Source organism: Candoia aspera, chromosome 1 (genome assembly GCF_035149785.1).
Source record: "Candoia aspera isolate rCanAsp1 chromosome 1, rCanAsp1.hap2, whole genome shotgun sequence".
In the NCBI taxonomy this organism is placed as follows: domain Eukaryota; kingdom Metazoa; phylum Chordata; class Lepidosauria; order Squamata; family Boidae; genus Candoia; species Candoia aspera.
Window position 1 is genome coordinate 310,722,833 of NC_086153.1, and position 20,399 is coordinate 310,743,231.

Consider the following 20,399-nt stretch of genomic DNA (forward strand, 5'->3'; position numbering starts at 1 on the left):
CACAGATTTACCCCCCATTTCCTCCACGTGGCTGGCCTTGAAATGTGTCTTAAAGATGAATAACATGTTTGGGAAGTAGAAAGTAATTAGATAGCCTCCTAACAAAAACATGGAAAATATACTGTTGCTTTGAAAAAGTCAAAGACCTAAAAAAATTGTATACACAGAGGAAAACTGGTGCACACCACGAGACCTTCTTGCCGTGACAAGTATCTTCCACGATAGCACTACACCATCTTATGTGATCAGACCAGGAGGGGATGCTGCAGATTCCTTTTGTTAGAGGGTGGCTGAGAAATTGGAACCAGGCATTTTTGTTGTTACCCCTTATCTGTGGAATAGCTTACCCTCTGACATTTGGATGGTCCCCCACTCACATGACTGTGAAGACCATGCTCCACTGGTGAATATTTGGAGTTTACGGAGTTTTTTTAAAACATTTTTAATTTTGTTATTGAACTGAATCTTATTGATGATAGGATACTGTTTTTATGATTGTATGTGAGAAGCCCAGAATCTGTTGGATTGGGGCAGGATATAAATGCTATAATAAATACATTCTGGTTGCAAAATCCAGTATGTTTTTTCTTGGATTCTAAAACTGAGGATAACATTGCAATCAGTTTTGATTCAAATCCACATAGTCATGTGTGTAAAGTATACTTTCCAGAATTACATGTCATTTTTCCATGATATAACTGCATGTTAATTGCTTAGAATTAGACTAGTACTCTTTCTCCTTTTTCCTACTTATTTTTAAATCCTCAATTACAAAAGTGGGTCATTCACTTACTTATCTTAACCTACTTAAAAACTGTATAACTCACTAATTTAACTGACAGTAAGACAATGGCAAGTTTGCATGGCATAAACTATTTCAATCCATTGCCTTCCTTTTTCAATGGGGAAGGGTACAAGGGAAACAGGAGGGATTTACTAACTGACAAATGAAACTAGATCTTTAATGAAAAGGAAAGAATTAATTATTGATCCTGGTAGATGCAGATTGTGTCATGAGTTCTGATGGTGAGCAGGAGGGGGCCCCAATCCAGGGGGGGAAACGCATGCGTAGTTTAGAGAGTTTGAGCTGTCATTCAAAGAGACACAGAACAGACCCACCTTGACTTTTGGGGGTTTATCTGTCTGGGTTTTCCCACGCTTCTTCAGTTTGGTAGGATTTTCTGTCTACTATAGCAATAATATAGCACTAGAGACTTCTTCCTCGTCTCGGCGTGGTTCTTGCTTAGTCAGGACAGATTGTGGTGCTAACTCATTTGGCCTCATTTCGTATGTCTGCAATATACTCAACTGTCTGGACAATCAAATCTCAAAGCTCAGAGTCAGAAATGGCACCCTGGGAACCAAATACTGACTGCTTTCAGAGAATAAATGAACCAAGCAAATTGAGGTGGTTTAATTAACGGTTGCTGGTTATTCAGTTTGAGAAAGTCTGTTGTGTTTTATGGCCAGCTCGAAACTCTTTCCTCTTATCTCATTCATTAGAAATACAAAGCTATGCAGTAGTACTTTTGTTTCTTTTCTTGTCATATCCTATTGCCTAGTGCTGCCAATACTTATAATGTTAATGAACAGCACATGTTTGGACAAAACTTTAAAGAGCTGGAATACCATTAGATTCTGCATTCTACATTTCAGCAGTTTTCTCCAATCTGATGTCCTTCAGGTCCCAACAATCTAGAGGACACCAAGTTGCAGAAAGTTGGCAAAGGGTATTTCAGTGGCTTTCAAAGCAATTATCACCTTTGTATCAGAATGCAAAATATGGCTTATTGTACACACAAATATACATACGTACCTTCATAGCATGTACCACTGCTTCAGGTTTCTGGCTTAGGGGAATATAACCGACTGCAGGAGAAGCAGCAAAATCAGGAGTCATGCGAAAGGGACCCTGTCAAAACATTAGAAAAAGTAAACCCTTATAATATATAGCTTTGTAATTCCTATTTTAGATTCTTCTGTGGTAACAACTTATATCCCTAACAAGTCAGGAAAATTAGTATGGTTTGTTGTTGTTTTGGAGAAAACTCCTGAAAATACCATGGACAGCCAAGAAAACAAACAAATGGATCATCAAACAAGTCGACCCAAAGTTCTCACTCAAGGTACAAATGACCAGGCTCAAATTATCATACTTCAGACACATTATGTGAAGACCTAGCACTCTGAAGAAGTCTATAATGCTAGGAAAGGTGGGAGGAAAGAGAAGAGGACAACTGGCAGCAAGGTGGAGGGACTCAGTTAGTGTGGTGGTGGAAGACCTGAAGGACCAGATTAGGGAGAGATTTCATGGAGAAAATCTTTCTATGTGGTTGCTAACAGTCAACACCAACTTGATGACACATAATCATAAAAAAATCAGTGTACTTTTGCTGTAAATTACATGTGGAATTACAGATCAATTTAAGTTATTTCAGTTGGGTTCTTTTTGCATTGATGCACATTCTACTATATTCCTATTTGCACTGTTAGTCCCCACACTATTTTAAAGACTTCCTATGACATGCTTTAATTCCCAAAACTGAAACTGGGCATCTTTACAGCATTTTTACTGATTCATGTTATAGTGATCATAAAGTGACTATATGATCTCATGTGGTGTTCAGGAAGTTCTGATTATCTTACAATATTGGGAAATATGGCATCAGAAAGGATGCTTTCTCCCATCTATTCCTGCCCAGTTGTTCAGATCCTCCTTGGAGGCTCTTCTCTGCATGCCACCACCAAAACTGTATGAAGATAGCTGCAAGGAAAGAGGTTTTTTGCAGTGATGCCTGCATTTCCTTCTAGTAGGTGTTTAATCTTTAATATTTCTATCAGTTTTTACTGCTGGCTTAAAAATGTACTGTACTAGCTTTAATAATACATTGGATGTTGTTTTGGGTTTTATGTTTGTAAAAATGGTTCCATGGTATTAGCCAGTTGCACAGGAGATAATGTTGAGGTATCAAAGTAAAACTGGGGAGATCTGGGTTTAGATCTGTGCTCAGCCATAAAACTGGGTAGTCTCAAACCACCAATCATATTCCTCAGCATAACCTACTTCACGAGGAAGCTGTGATGGGGGAAAGTGGTGTGTGGGGGAGAGAGAGAGAATCCTTTTAAACAGGAAAAGCACTTTCAAATAGGCCAATTAAGACTGAAAGGGAGAGGAGAGAAGAAACGAAATACCCTTTCTTGTCCATTTTCCCCTCTAAAAAGTTCCTTTTAGTATCTCTGCTTCAAATTGCCCCCTCCCATGGTGACTAGTCACCAATTCACAGATTTATATACAACACGTAGTTTGGTCCTTGGTGGAACAAAGCATTTCCTTTGACATACCCAAGGAGTTTTTAACCCTAGAAATTGAAATTGCTCATAGGAAGCTATAGGTAAGTCACAGGGAGAGAGGGAATAAATACTTGGCTCCCACTTTATTGACTGTATGATAACATTCTTTATAGGGCATCAAGTACATTTCAAGGATGCAAACGAGAGAGAGAGAGAGAGAGAGACTACGTAATAAATAAAAAGTAGATATACACAATGGTAGGACTGCCAAAATATTGACAACTAGATGGCAGGACTGCCAAAATAACAAGTAGATTGCAGCAAAGAATTATATTTTTGCTTTTTGAATCACTGTCTTTGCCCAAATCCAACTCCTCTTAAAACAGGATGAGCACTGTCCATGCTGAGATGCACCACTGGCACACCACCCACCAACTTCCTTCTCTCGTGTCCCTTACATTTTCACTATATTTTGACTCATTCATCCCTGGATACACCTCCTTGCCTAACCGCAGCTTCAGTTCATTTCAGGCTTCAACTTTTGGCCAGCTGATAGACCTCCTGTGCACATTACTGGCTCTGGCCATCACCATCAGCCATCATTTCACATTTGCTGCTTCTTTGGGCTAGGGTAGAGTGACGGCGGAGGACAGGAAGGCCTGGTGTGCTATGGTTCATGGGGTCATGAAGAGTCAGACACAACTTAACGACTGAACAACAATAACAACAACAAAAAAGAGTTTCCACTGTGGTTGATCCCCATAATTGCTAATATTATGGATTCAAATCCTGGCTTGTTCTGGAATCTGAAGCTATTGTCCCCTGAGTTCACTTATAATGAGGAACTGTGGTTTCTTGAGATCAAAAGATTCCAGCCTCCTCCAAAGCACAAATGGGAGGTGAATGGTGTTTCTGAACTGGACCAAAATGTGATGATGATAATGCCTAACCATGTTATGCCCAGGACTATATTTGTTTGCACGTCCAATTGTCTGACTACTGTCAGTTTTCCCTAAAGCCAGAAAACTGTGAGCTGTTGCTGCTTTTAGGTTATCACTGACCTAAAGCTAAAAATCTATGACAAAGACAACAGAGAAAATACCAAAAGCTTTTAAAACCAAAAATAGTGATTTACTTCTTGTGCAACCCAAAGGCAGAGCACTGTTTTAACATAGTAATTTCTCAGTGATGGTATTCACCAATTAAGGCTTTGCAAAACTTCAGATTTGATTACAAAAATATTCTTTGACATGCATGGGAACACAAATGCAAACATCCGTTGGCAACTCATTAAAGAGGAGCAGCACAATCCTGGAAACAGTCACAGCTGTTTTAATATATACTACTGGTAATGCTTCCAGTACAACTGTACCAGAGAAGAAAAGAAGCTGGGTTTTAATTTAGAGCAGTGTTTCCCAACCTTAGCAACTTTAAGATGTCTGGACTTCAACTCCCAGAATTCCATAGCCAGCATGATGGCTGGGGAATTCTGGGAGTTGAAGTTCAGACATCTTAAAACTGCCAAGGTTGAGAAACACTGCTCTAGAGTAACATTATGAAGTATTACACAAAGAGAGGAAACATACTGTTTACACATTTGAAAGTAGTGTAATGAATTATAAGCAAAACTCACTGCAGAGACATTAAGCAAATTTATTCATCACCTTAATCACAGCTGAAATAAAGTTATGCTTATTTTATAAATACAGGATTTCACAACTGGACATGAGTTATATAAGCTTCATTTTGCAATGGTACTTTATAACAACTCGTAAAAATGCTGCAGTTCCAAATACAGAATACCTGTATTCCTTGCAAGAATGATAGTAAAGGTAAAGGTAAAGGTTTCCCTTGACGTAAAGTCCAGTCGAGTCCGACTCTAGGGGGTGGTGCTCATCTCCGTTTCTAAGCCTTGGAGCCGGCGTTGTCATAGACACTTCCGGGTCATGTGGCCAGCATGACTCACGGAACGCCGTTACCTTCCCGCCGAAGCGGTACCAATTAATCTACTCACATTTGCATGTTTTCAAACTGCTAGGTTGGCAGGAGCTGGGACGAGCAACGGGAGCTCACCCCGCCGCGTGGTTTCGAACCGCCGACCTTCCGACCGACAGCTCAGTGGTTTATGAGAACCAATGTTTCTCTTTGGCTCCATCTTAACATGGTTAGGACATTAGCAGCAGCTTGTGGAATTACTACATCTTCTTCCTCACCACCTTCCGTGTGTGTGTGTGTGCAGGTGTGCACACACACACACAAGCAAAATCCTTAGCTGATACACTGTGATACAAGGATTTGTTTTTTTCAGACTTAACCTAAAGCCGAACCAAGATTACGCTAAAGGCTGAAACTGGGGCTGGAATATTATTACGGGTAATTAAGTGGGTAGAGGGCCTGAAATTTCTGAGTACTTTCTTTGTCCACTTCCGCTACATGAGAGGAAGAGGCAGCTGCTAAACAAGGACTACCTGTAAGCTTAACCTGACAAGATAAGTTCTTGACAAAACCTATGCTGGTTCCGGGTAATGGCAGCATTTTTTTTTAAATGCTTGCTGACATATTGTATGACAATCTGTTGCCCAATATAGACATTAAATATACAGAGCTGTAGCTTCATCTCCTTTCTTCCACTGAACTTTGGAACGTTTTGCACTTCTCCAGCCTGAATCTTATCAGTTCTTCAGGAGTTTTTGAAAATTACACTCAGTGGTTCTGAAATCATTTATGCCAGCTCCTTCAACCATCTAGAATTTGTCAGGCCTGTGGCCTTGAATTGGATTATGGCTCTTATTACATCTTTATCAGTCCTGAGCTGTATTCTGTCCCTGCTTTCATCAATCAAGTTAGGAATAATATTCCTAACAATCATGTTAAGAACCATCATGATATATGACATGGTGTGAAATCTAAGTAGACAGAGGGAAAAATACTGTACACTTTGCACAAGTGATTAAAAATATGTGCAGATGTGGAAAAGTCTTCTCTACAATGTGCAGAATGTACTGCTAACTAGTACATCCAGTTGTTGGTTCTCACTTGGTTAACTATCTGAATTCATCTAATACATGATCATCCATTTTGAAGGTCACACAGGAATCCTGAGATGAAACTCTAGGTATATTTCAAATAACAAATTGCATCTTTCTTTCTTTCTTTCTTTCTTTCTTTCTTTCTTTCTTTCTTTCTTTCTTTCTTTCTTTCTCTTTAGTGCTTTTAGAAGTCAAAATGTAAGATCACTCAGTATGAATAAAGACCATCAGGAAATATCTAATCATTCAGGGTCTACATTTATTGTACAACATTAGTTAATACTTCCCCTTTCTCCTTCTTTGTTACCCTCTTTCCCCTTCTACATCAGTTTCTATGGAAACAAACACCAAGATAGTGCATAGCCGCATCTACCAATATCACATGAAAAAATCAGTTGGAATGGTGGCATGGGAAATGCAAGGCTGTGTGATGGCAATTTGACAGGTTCAGTCACCTGTTAAACTTAGCACCTATACTATATTTCTCAGAACACCCTGTTTTAAAAATATATTCTGTCAGCCATTGTCCTACCATGCCTTCTACAAAATTGAACATTCAAGAGTAGAAAAATGCAGAATGAGACTAACAGGACAAATACTAAAATGTTAACTTCTGAAATGGTTTCTAACAGTCCTTTAATGATAACATTTCAAATGCAGCTTTATCTTGGCAATGTTATATAAATAGCTTCTCATTACCTTCTCCCAGTGTGTTTTTTAAACTTTATAATCTAGCTACTAGCCCTTAAATTCCTAGGTGATTCCCCTATTCAGGCACTGACTACAGTTGACCCTGCTTAGATTCTGAGTTAGCCAAAACTGGCTAAGTACTACCATCTGCTGAGGCCTCTTCGGTTTATTTATTATATTTTTAATAACTGCTTTAGTATATTTCTTTAATTAAATAATTAAAACAACATTTAAGGTATTGTAAGCAATTTTGGGGAAATTCTATTTTGAAAGGTGGCATGCAATTTAAGGAATAAAATAAGTAAATAAACAAAATAATTTATCTATGGTTTAATATTTTGGGCCACAGGTCTGAGACAATTTGAACTTAAAAGTTCAATACTATAAAAGACATCCAGTTACATCTCTTATCGAGTTTTAATCATGGGATTTGGATACCAAATTTGGATCTCTAGAATCAAAAGCATTGGACAACAAAACAGAAGAGGGAGGGTAATTGAATTTGTTGCCACGATGTTCTCATCAAAACTGGGTTTATTTTGATTTTATTGGAAGTTAGTAGAGCCAATTTTATTCTATAGGACCATTGAACAGGATTACCTAGAAACTCACTTTTTAGTTCTGCAGCAATTGTGTGGGCTTTTAAGTTTTTTTTTTCCTGCTGCAGATTAGATGATTTGATTTTCACTATGATTATGCAATAAATAAAATTATACAAATACAATTAAATTGTTGCAAACTACTTTAAGGCCCACTTAAATACAGAAAATGTTCCAGTCTTTCAAGGATAAAAAGAAAAACATGCAAGAGGCCAGTGACTAAATAACAGAAAAAGAAAAATCAGCATTTAAGGTGATAATTCAAATTTTTCACATTCATGTCTGACTCACATTGCACATCAGCGGAGACAGACCTGGCCCTATCATAAACTAGATTGTGGTAGCGGTTCTTTCAACCAAACATCTATTTAATTTAAATTGCAGGATGATTCATTCAGAAATGTGCCGAGAAATCACACCATTCAATTTTAACATACTGTCATCATCACTTGCTGAGAAGTACGTTGGTGAGAACATGTTAAAATAAAAAAGAAAAGAAAAGCTCCCCAACCCCCCTTCCTCTTCCTCCTGCTTTCAAATCTGAGCCTTTCAATATTTTTGGAGAAGAAAATATTGCTCATTATGGAGGGGGGGCTCTGAACTGTGAATGACAACATATATACAAAATCCAAACAGTAAGACAACCGATCCTTCTTTTTCTTCCTGCATGGATTTAGCCTTGTGCTGAACTATAGCAATTTCTCAGTTATCTGGAAATATGAAGAGGTTCAACAGAATAACTTTCCTTATATTAATAAGTTACTCAAAACATGAAAACCATGTTTATAATAAAACCAACCCTTTGGGCATGGCTGAGAACTCACTTTTTCTTTGGCTCATTTTCTATATGGCCTGGGATGGGGGAAAGATTAATGAAAGGGTTCATGTAGCTGCAACTCAGTGTCCCAGGATGCAACAGCCTCTTCCTACTGACCCAGACCCATTATTTTGTTCAAGAGAAAGATATTCTAGAGGCAGGTGTAAAGTAAGGTGAGAAATGCTGAAAAGGTCCTAGACCAAAATGAGCCCACCTTCTTCCAGTTTTAGATTCCTAGACTCCTAGAGTTTGGGACCATAGATTTTTTATCACTAATCAGAGGTGACCTTTCCCTAAATTAGCCTGAGAAATGGAGAGCATGGAATGTTGGGGCATGAGGAGTTACGTATATAACCAGAGAACTTGTGTACGTATAAGAACTGGTGGTATGGTTTAGATATGGAAGGACTGAGCTCAAATCTCTACTTGATTTGAGTTTTAGTCTCTGCTTGTAGGGTAGCTTTGGCAAGAAACATTTCTATCTTTTAATTTATCTCATGATATTGTTATAAGGATAAAGTGGGATAAACTCATGCATATTGCTTTGAAAGTTCTGAAGAAAGAACTACAATATTGTAAATAGGTAGCATATTTTATTTACAGGCCAAGACCAGTCATAACAAATAATCTTTAACATGTAACAAAAGGAACCTGAAACAGTTAATGTGAGGAAGGCACCAAATGGCTTCCATAATCCATAACTATTCATAGAAATTTTGCAATCTTCTTGGGAAGTATCTGAAAATTGGTCACATAAAAGACGTGCGATAACCTCTTGATCGTAAAAAGTTGAATTTTCTGACAATATGTGTTATAAGAACTGTGTACCACTGAGTGTACAGTGGGTACTTTAACAACACACGTGATATGGTTTCCACCTAAATATCAGAACGTATGCAAGGTTTTCATAAGGGAGGCTATTATACAGGATCTGCCCATTGTCACCCTAATGGACAGCATGTTAATTTGACCCAGAGAGAAAAATTTCCTGTGTGGGCTATGTAATATGCTGAAAAAAAATCTAGGGATAGTCCAGGAAGAGGGAGAAATTGCACTGTAATGGGCTTGGGAAACTCTGGCTCTGTTAGATTGAATGTCTTAGTCCCAAATCCTTTGGCCTAAGTTTTATCAAGGCCTTGTACAGATATTGCCAGAACAGAAAAGCTACAGCATATCCAAACATCACTGATTTGCCTTCTCAGGAGGAGATGAACCTATCTAACAAGAGCAGGCAGATCAAGGACGTACTGCAGAGGATTTGCTTCAACCAGAACCCGGCAGGACAAGCCCCAAACAAATGCAGCCATAAAAGGGCATTAAGAGTCAAGCAAGAGTCACGTGTTACAGGTGGTCCTTGTTTAAAGACAATTAATTCAGCAACTATTCAAACTTACAGTGGTGCTGAATGAGCTGTAGTTACAAACGGTCCTCGGAGTTCTGGCAGTTGCAGCATCCCCACGGTCACGTGATTGCGATCTGGGAACTTGGCACCCAGCTCACAAGTACATCACAGTGAGCCATGGCCACATGATCACAATTTCTTTTGGGGGGGGCGGGTATAAATTTTATTAGAAGTTTTACAGAGAGAATAAAAACTAACAAACTAATACAGAATAAAGAAAACAAAGAAAGAAAAAGAGAGAGTAAAGGAAAAAGACAAAAGTGCAGAAAGAAAAGAAAAAGAAATAGAAAGAAGAAGCCTCTGATTTCCTTTGCAGCAAATACTGCAAAGGTGTTTAACACCTTTTTCTGTGGGGATAGATTCAGTTGAATTGCTTTTGCGATTATTCTTCAGTTGTGTAGTAACATCTGGTGCAATGCTATTATTAATTAAAAGAGACAATGTTCAATCAATGTAGCAGCTAATTTCCTCCAGAGGCTGTCACATGGAATTGAATCAAAGGCTGCTCTTTAATCTATAAAAGCAACATATAGCTTTTGGTTAACCAGAATTTGTCTTGTCTAGGTGATGTAATCCTTGGAAGAAGAGCAATGACAAATCTCGATAAAATAGTTAAGAGCAGAGACATCACACTGACAACAAAGGCCCGCATAGTTAAAGCAATGGTGTTCCCTGTAGTAACATATGGCTGCGAGAGCTGGACCATAAGGAAGGCTGAGAGAAGGAAGATCGATGCTTTTGAACTGTGGTGTTGGAGGAAACTTCTGAGAGTGCCTTGGACTGCCAGAAGATCCAACCAGTCCATCCTCCAGGAAATAAAGCCAGACTGCTCACTTGAGGGAATGATATTAAAGGCAAAACTGAAATACTTTGGCCACATAATGAGAAGACAGGACACCCTGGAGAAGATGCTGATGCTAGGGAGAGTGGAAGGCAAAAGGAAGAGGGGCCGACCAAGGGCAAGATGGATGGATGATATTCTAGAGGTGACGGACTCGTCCCTGGGGGAGCTGGGGGTGTTGACGACCGACAGGAAGCTCTGGCGTGGGCTGGTCCATGAAGTCACGAAGAGTCGGAAGCGACTAAACGAATAAACAACAACAACAAACAGGTGATGTAAAATTATGCATTGGTCCATTGATCAGTGTCAAAATCGGAATCCAGCCTGTTCAGAGTAAAAATGTTCTCTGATAGCACCTAATTCAATAGTCTCTATTATAAAATCTAGCGTATAATTTTCTGATTATGAATAAAAGACTAATTGGTCAATAATTAGCTGGGTCACACTTGGTTGTACTGATCCATTTAGTTTTCACGGCAAGAATACTGGGGTGGGTTGCCAGAGATATGTTGGTATACCATCGGAAGATGAGAACCCCAGGTCGGAAGATGGTCAAAATGCTACCGGGGAGGAACAGAGGATGAGTTCAACTAGCCCCAAACATGATGACGCAGCTAGTTCAAAGCCGAAAGGACGGCTAGTGGCCGACGGTGCTGGTGGTGAATGGCGAATCCGATGTTCTAAGGATCAACACAACATTGGAACCTGGAATGTAAGATCTATGAGACAGGGCAAATTGGATGTAGTTATTGGTGAGATGTCAAGATTAAGGATAGACATTTTGGGCCTCAGTGAACTGAAATGGACTGGAATGGGCCACTTCACATCAGATGACCACCAGATCTACTACTGGGGACAAGAGGACCACAGAAGAAATGGAGTAGCCTTCATAATTAATAGTAAAGTGGCTAAAGCAGTGCTTGGATACAATCCAAAAAACGATAGAATGATCTCAATTCGAATTCAGGGAAAGCCATCTAACATCACAGTGATCCAAATATATGCCCCAACCACAGATTGGGGCTGAAGAAGCTGAAGTAGAGCAGTTCTATGAGGATCTGCAGCACCTACTGGACAACATGCCTAAAAGAGATGTTATGTTCATCACGGGAGACTGGAATGCTAAGGTGGGCAGTCAAACGATACCTGGAATTACAAGTAAGCATGGCCTGGGGGAACAAACAAAGCAGGACATAGGCTGATAGAATTTTGCCAAGACAACTCACTCTGCATAACAAACACTCTCTTCCAACAACCTAAGAGACGGCTTTATACATGGACTTCACCAGATGGACAACACCCAAATCAGATTGACTATATCCTTTGCAGCCAAAGGTGGCGGACATCTATACAGTCGGTAAAAACAAGACCTGGAGCTGACTGTAGTTCAGATCAACAACTTCTTCTTGCACAATTTAGGATCAGACTAAAGAGATTAGGGAAGACCCACAGATCAGCTAGATATGAGCTCACTAATATTCCTAAGGAATATGCAGTGGAGGTGAAGAATCGATTTAAGGGACTGGACTTAGTAGATAGGGTCCCGGAAGAACTCTGGACAGAAGTTTGCAACATTGTTCAGGAGGCGGCAACAAAATACATCCCAAAGAAAGAGAAAACCAAGAAGGCAAAATGGCTGTCTGCTGAGACACTAGAAGTAGCCCAAGAAAGAAGGAAAGCAAAAGGCAACAGCGATAGGGGGAGATATGCCCAATTAAATGCAAAATTCCAGAGGTTAGCCAGAAGAGATAAGGAATTATTCTTAAACAAGCAGTGCACAGAAGCGGAAGACAATAGAACAGGAAGGACAAGAGACCTCTTCCAGAAAATTAGAAACATTGGAGGTAAATTCCAGGCAAAAATGGGTATGATCAAAAACAAAGATGGCAAGGACCTAACAGAAGAAGAAGAGATCAAGAAAAGGTGGCAAGAATATACAGAAGACCTTTATAGGAAGGATAACAATACCGGGCATAGCTTTGACGGTGTGGTCAGTGAGCTAGAGCCAGACATCCTGAAGAGTGAGGTTGAATGGGCCTTAAGAAGCATTGCTAATAACAAGGCAGCAGGAGACGATGGCATCCCAGCTGAACTGTTCAAAATCTTGCAAGATGATGCTGTCAAGGTAATGCATGCTATATGCCAGCAAATTTGGAAAACACAAGAATGGCCATCAGATTGGAAAAAGTCAACTTATATCCACATACCACAAAAGGGAAACACTAAAGAATGTTCAAACTATCGAACAGTGGCACTCATTTCACATGCCAGTAAGGTAATGCTCAAGATCCTGCAAGGTAGACTTCAGCAATTCATGGAGCGAGAACTGCCAGAAGTACAAGCTGGGTTTAGAAAAGGCAGAGGGACTAGGGACCAAATTGCCAATATCCGCTGGATAATGGAACAAGCCAGGGAGTTTCAGAAAAACATCTATTTCTGTTTTATTGACTATTCTAAAGCCTTTGACTGTGTGGACCATAACAAATTATGTCAAGTTCTTAGTGGTATGGGGATACCAAGTCATCTTGTATGCCTCCTGAAGAATCTGTATAACGACCAAGTAGCAACAGTAAGAACAGACCACAGAACAACGGACTGGTTTAAGATTGGGAAAGGAGTATGGCAGGGCTGTATACTCTCACCCTACCTATTCAACTTGTATCCAGAACACTTCATGCGACAAGCTGGGCTTGAGGAATCCAAGGCTGGAGTTAAAATCGCTGGAAGAAACATTAACAATCTTAGATATGCAGATGATACCACTTTAATGGCTGAAAGCGAAGAGGAACTGAGGAGCCTTATGATGAAGGTGAAAGAAGAAAGTGCAAAAGCTGGCTTGCAGCTAAACCTCAAAAAAACCAAGATTATGGCAACCAGCTTGATTGATAACTGGCAAATAGAGGGAGAAAATGTAGAAGCAGTGAAAGACTTCGTATTTCTAGGTGCGAAGATTACTGCAGATGCTGACTGCAGTCAGGAAATCAGAAGACGCTTAATCCTTGGGAGAAGAGCAATGACAAACCTCGATAAAATAGTTAAGAGCAGAGACATCACACTGACAACAAAGGTCCGCATAGTTAGAGCAATGGTGTTCCCCGTAGTAACATATGACTGCGAGAGCTGGACCATAAGGAAGGCTGAGAGAAGGAAGATAGATGCTTTGGAACTGTGGTGTTGGAGGAAAATTCTGAGAGTGCCTTGGACTGCAAGAAGATCAAACCAGTCCATCCTCCAGGAAATAAAGCCAGACTGCTCACTTGAGGGAATGATATTAAAGGCAAAACTGAAATACTTTGTCCACATGATGAGAAGAGAGGACACCCTGGAGAAGATGCTGATGCTAGGGAGAGTGGAGGGCAAAAGGAAGAGGTGCCGACCAAGGGCAAGATGGATGGATGATATTCTAGAGGTGACGGACTCGTCCCTGGGGGAGCTGGGGGTGTTGACAACCAACAGGAAGCTCTGGCATGGGCTGGCCCATGAAATCACGAAGAGTCGGAAGCGACTGAACGAATAAACAACAACACACTTGGTTAGGTCTGAGAAAAAAAGAAAAAGAACCATTGGATTAAAACTCTTAAATTTCTTAGTCTACCACTAGGATAAGTGGTGGATTCTATACAATAGAATAACTAGGATAGGAAGGAAAGAAACTTCAACTATTTCCCCAAACTAATGAGGGTGGGAACCACTATTCAACTGCAGTACACGAAGAAAAGTCTTGTGCTTTGACTTATCCAGATTTATTCTGGGTTCCCAAATGGTTTTGAATTTTTTCTGTATGATCACAAAGTCTAAGAACCTGTGCTGGTTTGGAATGAAAATTCAGATTCTTAAGAAGATACATTCTTTGATTAAATCTAGGTTCCATAATATATATAATTTTGTTTGTTCATTTAGTCACTTCCGACTCTTCGTGACTTCATGGACCAGCCCACGCCAGAGCTTCCTGTCGGTCGTCAACACCCCCAGCTCCCCCAGGGACGAGTCCGTCACCTCTAGAATATCATCCATCCATCTTGCCCTTGGTCGGCACCTCTTCCTTTTGCCCTCCACTCTCCCTAGCATCAGCATCTTCTCCAGGGTGTCCTGTCTTCTCATTATGTGGCCAAAGTATTTCAGTTTTGCCTTTAATATCATTCCCTCAAGTGAGCAGTCTGGCTTGATTTCCTGGAGGATGGACTGGTTTGATCTTCTTGCAGTCCAAGGCACTCTCAGAATTTTCCTCCAGCACCACAGTTCCAAAGCATCTATCTTCCTTCTCTCAGCCTTCCTTATGGTCCAGCTCTCACAGCCATATGTTACTATGGGGAACACCATTGCTTTAACTATGTGGACCTTTGTTGTCAGTGTGATGTCTCTGCTCTTAACTATTTTATCGAGATTTGTCATTGTTCTTCTCCCAAGGATTAAGCGTCTTCTGATTTCCTGACTGCAGTCAGCATCTGCAGTAATCTTCGCACCTAGAAATACAAAGTCTTTCACTGCTTCTACATTTTCTCCCTCTATTTGCCAGTTATCAATCAAACTGGTTGCCATAATCTTGGTTTTAATATATATAATTGGGTTTGTGTAATATGCACAGGTGGCTCTCTCTCACACACACACACACACAGCCACACACACAATTGGAAAAAGCAGGAATTTCTCTTCCTGATGAAGGATAATGGGGCACTAATCATAACAGAGTAATTTCTTACTTTAAACTAATAAATACTGTCATTGTAACAAATGCTATTTTTATTACTTTTGGTCCAGTGAAGTTTTAAATCTAGTCTAATGTTAAGAGTGTACCAAATTATCAGTTTGTTAGTATTCTATCCAGACAGCAAGCCTGCCCATTTACCAGGAGAATACTTGATTCAAAGTAACTGTGACATTTCATTATTGGACATCCACTATTCACATGGACTGCAGGCATCCAATTTAAAGCAAAACTATACTCACTGCCTCAGTCTCGATCTTTCATACCTAAAGAGCTGTGTTGTCCTAGATCACATGGAGATGGATTTACGAAAGTGAAAAAGCAGAACATTCTGCCATAGGGCATAAACTAGGGAACACAAATCCTTGCCAAGAAGGGAGAGAGTAACAGGGAAGAATAACAGATTTTATCTGAATCAAAAAAAATTCTGTATATTTTACTATGTTACTCTGAAATACTTAGTCTTTTAATCAATAGCATTAACAAGAAAATGGAAAGGGGGAAAAAGCCATTTTCCTCCTCAAACTGAGAAAGGCTTTATTCCAGATGCTATTCCCTTTCATTGGGTATTTAATTTGCTTCTATTACAAATACCAAATGGGTGCTCGTGAACTAACATTTGGGGGTGTTCAGAAGCTAAGCCCAAGCCAAGCCAAACCAATCTATCTATCTGCCTAGTCCTGCCACTTTGTCTTATCAGACACAATATATCATTAGTGTCATGGCAGTGTTCCACAAAATCTACTCAACCCCCCAAAAAGAACTTACACACCCTTTTCCTTGAGCAAGGAACAAATAAAAAGGTCCATTAAAAAATGTACATGTACACACATACCATGCACACATTTACCTGTTCTTTTGTCCTATGAATCTGGCTCCCTAAAAGCATATATGAAGCTGCCCCTTTGGAAGAATACTTCTGGGATTTATGCCCAGTTAGAAGCCACATTCTGTGACTCAGAGAATGCAAGCTATCCCAGGAATTCTCTAAGACCAAAACTATAGGATATAAAATCTTGTAGGTGTGAAAGCAGGCAAATAAATAACTACAGAATAAACTTGCCTCTCCAGGGAAACTCACAGAATGGACGTCCCACTGCACAGAAGTAAGATTAAAGCCTTGGTTTTAGAATTCATTACTGTATCTGACAATTGTAACCAAAATGTAAAATCTGACTCTTTTTAGGATGCCTGGACTCAGTTGCTTTCTATTCAAATGAGAAGTTTCAAAGTTGGAAACTGATTCTGTCTTTATCCACAATTCCATTTCTCTTCTTCTCTGTTATTACTGCTGCTGTAAAAGACCTGCTTTTGACGTTATTCATTGTTCAATAGGCTCACAGTATAATCAGCATCACAATAGAATTAAATTCTTTTCTGTTGTGTTTAATTCTCACTGTTTTCTCTTTTCTGCAAAAAGTTACTGTTACACATTAGTCACCCACTGACACCAGGTACTACTGATTTGGGCAACCAGTGAGATGAATATTCCACATTCCAAGCTATGCTCAAAGCCAGCAAAAACTAACCAGAGTTACACAAAATGCCATCTGTTCCACCTACTTATATTACAGATCTGCAGAGGCAGGCAGCATTTTGCACTAGGACAGACTAAGATATTTTGATACCTTGGAGTAGAAAATGCAGAGTAACCCTCTTCTTGCAATGAAAGGAACAGAGTACATTTTTTTTCCAGATGTATTGGGGCTACAACCCTCATAACCACTGATTAGAGGCATGCTGGCTGTGGCTTATGGAAGTTGTAGTGCTTTAAAGGGAAATACTGATTTGTCTGCTGCACACCTTATTATTCAGAACACCATATATCAGTTAACCAAAAGCAGCGTATAACGCACACAGAATCCATGGGACAATCCAAACAACTTACATACTATACAAGACGGGATTGAAACATTCTGAATTACCTCCTGGACGCTGAAAGAACTGTGGAGGTGATTGCAGAACCACTAACTATAAACTTTGAAAACTAGATGCCAGACTAACATTACCTCTCATATTGTGTGAAGGTACTCTATATAGTAAGTCTTTAAAGAATTTGACAATTAGTTTCTACTGTGTAATCTTTTATCAACAATTCTATTCTAATAGCACAAAATTCCAAAAGGCCTAGGTAAATATTTAGGTGACATAAACTTGAAGACATGTAACTACTAACTTGTGGATATAAGCAGTACGTGCTCAGGAGTTAACAAAATGTTTACCTTGAGATTCTCTGGGAAACACTGAAACAGAATTAAATGGGTTTATGGACTAAGAAAAAAACTGTCAATCTAAATAGAAAGCAAGAACATAAATAAAACATGGTTCACTGATCATGCTATATGGTTGTTTAATTATGGTCTGTTGAATAAATGATAAATGGCAGGGTTTGCACAATACATTTAGCCATAAACTATTGCATACAATACACAGTGCATACAAAACACAATGGATGAAGCCAATACGAAAACAAACAATACTATTTCTTAGTGCCATGTAAATCCAGTTATTATGTCAAAGGCTTCTGCTCCCATCTACAGTAATTATGTTTTTAAGCTGTTGGTTTAAGAATGGAAAATTTGGAGAGATCTCTGATGCTACATTCCAGCTGATCTGCTTCTTACAGGGTACAAAGTACTTTCTTAATTTCCCATATATTACTATTTAGCACATGGCAATAAACGCTCAAATTCTCTATCTCCTGCTTTATCTAGCAATCTTCCAGAAATGAACATTCTTCAGTTGAGTTCTGGCTCTGTAAATCTAAGACTCCCACCAGCATAACAAGAATGAGTAGACTTCTGTGTGGATCTTACATTTTGCATGGCATCCTGATACTGCGGCAATGATGACAGCTGAGACTCAGAGTGATATGGGGATAACCCTTTCCTAAGGGTCCTCAGATCCCCAGAGCTTGATTGCTGAAAAAAGAGAGACAGAGATAAAGCAGGACATCTGTTTAGCCCCAAGTAAAACATGAAATTTAATTCCAATTTATTTCCTTCTTTGGTTACTATTCCATCATCTAATACATCTTGTTCAGTGGCATGCACTGCACCTTTGGACTGTATGTAGTGCTGGACTCTATTATTATTATTATTATTATTTATTTATTTATTAATTTTTATCACCGCCCATCTCCCCCCAAAGGAGGGACTCTGGGCGGTTTACAATAAAAACAAAGTTAAAATTCGATACAATTATGAAATAAATATAAACAATAAAAATATAAAATATGATAAAATCCAGATGGACTAAGAAATTCTGTATCAATCTGTGAGTCTAAAGGGCCATTCTAGGAGGCTAGCCATCGCCAGGAATAACTATTCCCATTCCCACTCCAGGCATGCTGGCAGGTCTTTAATCTTTTGCAAAAGTCCAAGAGCAAGGGGGCCTGTCCCACCTCTGGGAAGGATGCTCCAAAGGGCAGGACCTACAGCAGAGAAGGCATGCTTCTGAGACCCCACTAGATGGAATTCTTTTACAGATGGGGTCCGTAACATGCCCTCTCTGCATTGACCAGGTGGGATGGGTCGATGTGATGGGGATGAGACGGTCCCTCAGGTAGCCTGGCCCCATGCCAGGCTATTAGCTGGAAGACATCAGCTACAGAATGGGGAGGCAATATTCCATTATTCCATCCCTCTCTGCAGCCCTCAGTACCAAACATCTCTGAAGGTTTAAGGAAAGAAATTTGGGAGAAGGACTGCACAGTGGAGAAGGAATTACGATATCCTGTTGGCAATAGCTTTCTGTTGGTGGTAGTGAAAAATAACTAGATTCCACACAATCAGAAAAACAATATTTAAATCAAGGTTTTTGGGAGAAAAAACTATTTTAATGACTGTAAGTATTTTTTAAAACTTAGGAAATAGTTTTCAAGTCATTAAAATTCTGTCCCTCAATGTTATTTCTCTTGATCTTCCATGTGAACTTTTATTTTTGGAAGTAATTTGAGACAAAACTCATAATGATATACAGGCTATATATTTTTGCATGTCTGTTGTGCTTTGAGGGTAGAATTTTATTATTTGAAAATTCTGAAAACATATAAAATTAAATTCATATCTTTAGCAATTTCTGTTACTTTGTTTAGCAAATTAATAATGATAAACAGTTGGGCAATTTAGAAATAAGTTTTGGAATGCATCCATTATCCATTCTTGGTCTATTACCATCACTCAGTCAATAGCAACTGCTTCTAAATATCAACTTATCATTAGCTGAATCTCATATAAATTCACTAGTAACATGGTCACTTGTTTGGATGTGGAAATTACGAACATATACACATAAGCACATAGCCATTAAACAAATACATGACATATCAGAGAAATAGTTTTCATTGCAGTGTTACAGACCATGGCTTATACATTGTAAGACAGATTTGGGTATATGTTTACTCTCCTTCTTTTTTACCTTCAGACCTCAACCAGGATTTAGTACTCGATCCACTCAAATCTTTAACAATAACTAGACGATATCTTAACGCAATTTATAATCCCACTTCAAAATTTTATTAAAGTGATAGCACTGAGACTTCCCCCAGAATCTTTAGGAACATTTGGTTTATTATGGGAGATAACATCTGGGAGATGTCTGTTTAAAAAATGGCAGATAAAAAGGTATGGCCAGGCACAACCTATCAAGATGTTCTTTACTGTTTCAGGGAGACCTTTATGATACCAGAAGCTAGCGCTTGCTTTTCAACACACCAGCTCCCTATCTGTCTAAAAAGTCAGATGGAGCAGGAAGGCTTGTAGGCTTTAGTATTCTTTGTTTACATGTAAAAGATGGTTCCATTGAGGACACCCATCTTGACTCAATAATAGGCCCATGCATGAACTCTACTCAGTTCATTGCTTGGTTGCTGTATGACTTGCCAAGTTTTTATTATACAATTAAATCCTTATTAAATGTATATTATTTAATTATAATCCTTATGCTATATCCAATATTACATGAGCAGATTTCTAGTCCCATAAGGAATTCTTCCTATCTTCTTCCCTCCTTTTCCCTTCCTCC

The 20,399-nt window shown here is 39.2% G+C and overlaps 1 protein-coding gene across 3 annotated transcripts in view; it reads right to left on the bottom strand.

The window, feature by feature from the left end:
* The window catches only part of CCDC85C (coiled-coil domain containing 85C), a 176,735-nt gene that overhangs the window by 18,475 nt on the left and 137,861 nt on the right, over nt 1-20,399 (bottom strand). Inside the window, exons 4-5 of one of the 3 annotated variants that reach the window (XM_063290310.1) lie at nt 18,191-18,295; nt 1,817-1,912 (exon numbers count right to left, since the gene is read on the bottom strand). In XM_063290310.1, coding sequence (XP_063146380.1) covers nt 1,817-1,912; nt 18,191-18,295 — 201 coding nt within the window. The remainder of the gene's footprint in view (nt 1-1,816; nt 1,913-18,190; nt 18,296-20,399) is intronic. The other 2 variants (XM_063290311.1, XM_063290312.1) reach the window with 2 other exon arrangements.